The sequence below is a fragment of the Eriocheir sinensis genome, unplaced genomic scaffold (assembly GCF_024679095.1).
Source record: "Eriocheir sinensis breed Jianghai 21 unplaced genomic scaffold, ASM2467909v1 Scaffold90, whole genome shotgun sequence".
Classification (NCBI taxonomy): Eukaryota; Metazoa; Arthropoda; class Malacostraca; order Decapoda; family Varunidae; genus Eriocheir; species Eriocheir sinensis.
Genome location: NW_026112275.1, coordinates 13,659 through 20,000, shown reverse-complemented (window position 1 = coordinate 20,000; position 6,342 = coordinate 13,659). Strand labels below are relative to the sequence as shown.

Here is a 6,342-nt window from a genome sequence, read left to right as displayed (position 1 = left end):
CCCGCCACCACTGCGTAGAAAGTTGAGATACGCTCCTGGCAAGTATAACCAAAACACCAGCCTCTATCCATGGGTCCATTGAGCAAGTCCACAAAGCCATTCGTACCTGCGGAAGCCGAGGGAATGTGTAAGATGTGTGTTAATGTGTTATGTATCAAGACACCTCTCCTCCCGAAACTGAACTCTCTTTTGGCCGCTCGTAACTTTTGTCTCTGTAGGAACTGCGATTAGCTACCAGGTTAAGCTCCTCGAGTCGAAAAAGAAAATGCTGAATGTGATACGGAAAAAATAAAAATAAAAAAAGAATATTGGTACGGTATCCCCCATTTCTTATCTCATTTTCTTACCAGGGTTGGCGATGAGGGCGATGGGGGACAGACGCCGCACCTCTGTATCACTGTCCATGCTCTCGATAATCATCATGAAGTACTCCAGCGTCTTGCACACCCACGCCTGCCACGCCGGAGCCAGGGTGCAGCTGTCATCACGCACGATACCTGGAGACAGAGGAAAGGCGGAGGGAATGTACGAGGGAATGAAAAAGAAGTAAAGAGAATGTATAGGAATGTAAATTAAAGGAGGGAATTTGTAAGGGAATGTGAAGGATGGGAATGAAAATGGAATGCGAAGGGAATGTAAGAGAAGGAATTTAAATGAAAATGGAATGTGAAGAGAGAATTTGTGAGGGAATGGAAAGGAAGGGAAGGATGGGAAGGTATAGGGAAGGAAAAGAAGGGAATATATAAGGGAATGTAGAGGGAGGGAAGAAGGGAAAAGTGAAGGGAAAGTAAAAGAAGGGAATATGTAAGGGAATGTCAAGGAAGTGAAGGAAGGGAAAAGTGAAGGGGCAGGAGGTTGAAAATGAAGGTAGAAAAATAGGGTTTGGGGTTAAATGAATAGAGAAAGAGTAATCTGAAGGGGTAGGAAATTGAAAATGGAGATAGAAAAATTGAGTTATGGTTGAAAGAAGTAAAAGAAGGCAAATATGAAGGCGTAAGAAACTGAAAATGGAGATGGAAAAATTGAGTTAGGGTTGAAAGAAGTAAAGGAAGAGGAATTTGAAGGGGTAGGAAATTGAAAATGGAGATAGAAAAATTGATTTATGGTTGAAAGAAGTAAAAGAAGCAAATATGAAGGCGTAAGAAACTGAAAATGGAGATGGAAAAATTGAGCTAGGGTTGAAAGAAGTAAAGGAAGGCAAATATGAAGGTGTAAGAAACTGAAAATGGAGATAGAAAAATTGAGTTAGGGTTGAAAGAAGTAAAGGAAGAGTAATTTGAAGGGTCAGGAAATTGAAAATGGAGATAGAAAAAGTGAGTTATGGTTGAAAGAAGTAAAAGAAGCAAATATAAAGGAGTATTAAACTGAAACTATGAAAAAAAAAATTAGGTGAAGAAAGTTAAATTTGAAAGGGCAGGGGAAACCAAAACCGAAGAAGAAAAAAAAAAAAAAGAAAAAAGAAAAGAGGTTAGCGACAAAACTCTACCTTTGTTGGGGAACTTGTCCTCGGCGGGGATCGCAGTGCCGTCATCGTTCTGTCGGAGGGGCACGGGGATGCGGTAGTCGCCAACGCCTCGCCTCTCATCGCCATCCCACTCGAACTCGGCCTCGGAGATGAGCGTGGCGCCTGCCGTGCCTGTAGGGGGGTGAGGGGGTAAGAGGGAGGGGAGTCAGTGGTGTTATTTTTGGTTAGTTTGCTTGTTTTTACAGTTTAAGGAAGCATCTCAAGGACCAAATAGTTAAATACAAATAGGTACACACGTACTTAGCAGAGACCCATCGGCATCCTTAAGCACCACCTTCTTATGTCCATCACAGTCCATATCAACGCAGTCCGAGGGGTCCACGAGGTCAACATTAGCCCTCCTGATGAAGACGTAGTTATCCGACACTGTCTCAACGAAGGTCAGGCCGCTCGTGAAGATGGGGTGGATGGCGTCGTCTGATTCGGGGTTGGCCATGAGGGCGACGTTTCTGCCGCATGATCGCGTGTTGAAATTGATGAATGTGTTGTCACTGATCTCCGTGCGGCCGTGGAGAGCGGGGTAGGAGGTTGTGGGGCTGAATTTCTTCTTGGGTGCCACTGTGGAGAGGTAAAGAGAGTTTGTAAGAAGGCGGAGGTGGTTATTCGTACAAGTAACAGCTAGTTTCGGATACAAGTGATGACTGGTTTTGGGTACAGGGGAGCTTGATAAAAAACTGTGTGGCTGAAGTACATTTTGGGTGTGACAAGAGGGAGTAGTAAGAAATTGAAGAAGAGCGACTGTAGGAGAGATGTCAAGAAATACAGTTTTCCATACAGAAGCATAACAACATGGAACGGACTTGACGAGGAGACTGTGTGTGCAAAAATGATTCATGAATTTAAAGCCAAACTGGATAATAAGCGTTATGGAGACAGGATAGCACAGGCCTAGTACGGGTCTTTTCCTGTATTTCACAACTAGGTAAATACAACTAGGTAAATACACACACACAAGACTTACTATTCGCCCCAGACATGAAGGTTCCGAACAGTACGCCGGTGACTCCTCCAGACAGTCCACTAGTCCAAAGTTTCCCGGAATAGAATGTCATGATCTCGGTGGTGGACTTCTGGAAGGTGCAGGTGTGTGAGGGGGAAGCGCCGATGAACAGGGATGACTTGACGAATGCGTACTTCTCGGAGAAGGTGTGGGAGAGCGCCGGAGGTCCCCTGATGAGCTGATTCACGCCGAGCGGACTGTCAGCGGCAACGACCTACGAGAGAGAGAAGTGAGATAAGATAAAAACAACAAATAAAATAGAATCAATGTAATGTTTGGGTATAGGGTATTTTCGACTTTGCTGGGATGTTAAAACTGTTGGTACGGTTCTCGGTCCTTACATTCTCGATGATGGATGAGGCGTAGTGCTGGATGTAGAAGGCCGTGTCGATGATCCTCCAGGCGGTGAAGTCGTGAATCCTGCGGCACTCATCTCCCTGGCCGCTCTTCTTCCATGACTGCCGCAGGAGAGAGGAAGAGAGAAAATATCGAGGATTAGACGACTTCAATAAATACTCTGATATCTGAAACTGCTTAGATTATTACTCCCCCCAAAAATTGTGTATTACCAAATGAATAACATAGCAAATAAAACAGGAAACAGAGTGGGTGATAGTTAGTTAGTGTGTGTGTGTGTGTGTGTGTGTGTTTATCTTGCGTTCATGTGGTCCCGTCTCCATATCCGTACTCGTTCAGTTTTTCCTTGAAGTTGTGCACACTCTTCGCTGATACTACTTCCTCACTCAGCCTATTGCAAACCTCTATGTTTCTTTGAGAGAGAATGAGAATGAGCGAGAGAATGAGAATGAGAGAGAGAATGAAAATGAGAGAGAATAAGAATGAGAGAATGAGAATGAGCGAGAGAATGAGAATGAGAGAGAGAATAAGAATGAGAGAATGAGAATGGGAGAGAGTGAGAGAGAATGAGAAAAGACAATGAGAATGGGAAAGAATGAGAATGTGAATGAAAATGTGAGAGAGCGAGCTAGAGAAAGTATGTGTGTGTGTGTGTGTGTGTGTGTCTCACCATGACGCCGTAGATGGTGCCGTGGACTTCATTGTTGCTCCACTGCGCCGCGTCATCACATATCTCGCCGTATGTCTTGTAACCCGCCTGTTCCGCACCTACAGACAGCCGGGAAGAGGGACTTGTGTAGGTAAAATCAGAGCCACAGAATAAGAGTTTGCCCACCTTCATCACAAGCGTCGTACTGTTACCAAAATAGCCATGCAAGACTCAAACTGATACTAATACAAGTGTGTTTGGAAATAACTGGACACCCTATCATCGAGTGTCTACGTACCAGCCACGGCGTTCCCTTCCAGTACGGTGTTCGGGGCGTTGTCCAGCTGGAACGCACCGTACCAGTTAAGGTTCTGCGTCTCGAACCGATCGCCGAAAGTCCCAAGGAAGAGAACGGTTGTGATGAGGTTCCTCCTGTAGAAGTTGGAGCCTTCCTCGTCCTTCACGGCTGCAGGAGGAAAATGGGAGAGGGGTGAGGAAGGGTGGAAGAAGGGAGAGGAGTGGAGGAGGATGACAGGGAGAGAAATATACATGGTTGTCTGGGAGGAAAAGATAAGAGGAGTAAGGATAAAATGATAACACGAATAATAATAATAATAAGAAGAAGAAAAAGAAGATGAAAAAGACAAAGAAGAAGAAGAAAAGATGAGGAAGAGGAAGAAGAAAAAGGAGACAAAGCAAATAAAGACACAGAAAAAGAAGGGGAAGAAAAATGAGATGAAGAAAACGAAGACAAAATAAAAGAAAACAAAAAAGAAAGAAGAAAAACATGACAGAAAAAAATAATGAAGAAGAAAAGGAAGTAAAAAAAAAAAAAAAAAAGAAAAAAACAAGAAAAAAAGAAGACAAAAAAGAAGAAAATCAAAACAAAAACAAAAAACAAGACCCCACTTCATCAACTCACCAGAATCAAGTGCAAAGTAGATGACATTGTCCTCCACATTCACGTTGGAGGTCCCCAGCAGGCCGAGTGCGACATTATAACTTATACTGAAGGACGACCGACTGACATAACTCAGTGAGTCCTCATGGCGCCGAGTCCAGCGATGGCGAGGCGTGGCGAGGTCGTCGAGGCTAGTGAAGCTCTCCTGCCCCATGTTGTCGAAGTCATGCATCGAGCTGAACGGACCCTAGAGGAGGAGACGGCATGGGGTGAGAGTGGAGCGGAACGAGGTGTGTTTACTGCCGAGCTGATTCCTTTTGGCTACTCTTTACTTTTTTCTTTTAAAGGAGCGGCGAGTAGCGGGCTTTTTTCTTGTACTCTTTTTTATTGCCCTTGAGCCGTGTCCTCTGATGTACAAGAAAAAAATAAAAAATAAAAAAGTCTTCCCAATATCATTCTGTTCCTCTGTCTGGTTCTGTCTACAAACCTACCATCCAAAAATCTTACCTCAGTCATAGGTACATATTCTTAAACATATCAGGCTAACATTATGGCTATTTCCTGAGGCCACGGGGATGGTTAACTGGGTTTTGTATGTGGGTTTTCCTGACTGATATGTAGATGTTCGTGTTAAACTATCACTGGGGTCATCAAAGGGTCTATGCAAATCCCAGCGACTTCTACAAAAGGTAAACTGAGGTGCCAATATGATAAAAAATACAAGCTATATGCAATGAGTTCCAGCCTCTTATTTTTCCTTTCTTTATTTCCCAACTATATAACTTCATAACAATTGGTTCTTTTTTTTTCACCTCAGACTTCTATCCACTTACCGACATAGTCCACACTGTCCTGGTTGACCCTAGACACCACAACCCTGCCGCCAAAGCTGTCCTCAGTGGGCTTCCTCTTTCCACAATGTTTCGACTCAGCAGACCGACCTCTCCAGCCAGGGTAAGGGATGTGCCGTCGGAGAAGGTGTGCGTTACGCCTGCAATGGGAAATAGTCATGGTTGAGTGTGAATGCATTTGTAAGTGTCTGCAATGGAAATATATATGGTAGAATTTGAACCCATCTGGAAATACTTATGTGGTGTTTGAATCTATATACATAAACTCCTGCAATGGAAGTGTTTACGTGGAGTCTGAATCTATCAATAACCTTTTGTAATGTATATATTTGGGTGGAATTTGAACCCATCCGTAAGATTTTGCAGTGAGCGTATTTAAAGTGCATTCTGGGTTTGATTCTGATTCTGGTACTGATCATTATGGAGGACTGGGAACCCATTTGTAAACTCCTGCAATAGAAGTCCTTGTAGTGGAATCTGAACCCAATCGTAAGTTTCTACATCAAATTATTTATGGTGGCCCTATTCTGATTCTGTTTGATAATGATAGAATGTGATCCCAACTGTAAGCTCCGGCAGTGAAAACCCTTACGATGGAGTCTGAACCCATATATAAACCCCTACAATCAAAGTATTTATGGCGCATCCTGGCTCTGATCCTAATTCTGATTCTGTTCGTTAATAGTGGAATGCGAACCCAATTGTAAGCTCCTGTAGTGAAAACCCTTACGATGGAGTCTGAACCCATATATAAACCCCTACAATCTAAGTATTTATGGCGCGTTTTAGTTCTGATTCTGCTTCTGATTCTGTTCGATAATTGTGGAGTGTGACCCATCCATAAGCTTCTTCTGTGGTCTGTTTTGTACTACTTATTACTACTTATTCAACTACTTATTCTACTATTACTACTTATTCATTTATTCATCGGTTTTCTTTTTTTTCAGCGCAAACTCACCCAAGTGCTCGAACTCAAGGGCCGTGTCAAGGGTGAGCGTGGCGCCGTCAATGCCCACTACAGTCCTGACCTCACTCTCTGTCGCGTCCTTGGAGGTTGTC

The 6,342-nt window shown here is 43.6% G+C and overlaps 1 protein-coding gene across 1 annotated transcript in view; it reads right to left on the bottom strand.

The window, feature by feature from the left end:
* LOC126994870 (fibrocystin-L-like) overlaps nucleotides 1–4,646 on the bottom strand; it is a 16,664-nt gene extending 12,018 nt beyond the window's left edge. The window contains exons 1-9 of the mRNA XM_050854131.1: nucleotides 4,454–4,646; nucleotides 3,830–3,997; nucleotides 3,553–3,650; nucleotides 2,867–2,983; nucleotides 2,487–2,739; nucleotides 1,766–2,083; nucleotides 1,487–1,636; nucleotides 348–497; nucleotides 1–106 (exon numbers count right to left, since the gene is read on the bottom strand). The exon at nucleotides 1–106 is cut by the window's left edge and continues 43 nt beyond it. Of these exons, the coding sequence (XP_050710088.1) occupies nucleotides 1–106; nucleotides 348–497; nucleotides 1,487–1,636; nucleotides 1,766–2,083; nucleotides 2,487–2,739; nucleotides 2,867–2,983; nucleotides 3,553–3,650; nucleotides 3,830–3,997; nucleotides 4,454–4,646 (1,553 nt within the window). The remainder of the gene's footprint in view (nucleotides 107–347; nucleotides 498–1,486; nucleotides 1,637–1,765; nucleotides 2,084–2,486; nucleotides 2,740–2,866; nucleotides 2,984–3,552; nucleotides 3,651–3,829; nucleotides 3,998–4,453) is intronic.
* Between the last annotated feature and the right edge of the window lie 1,696 nt (nucleotides 4,647–6,342).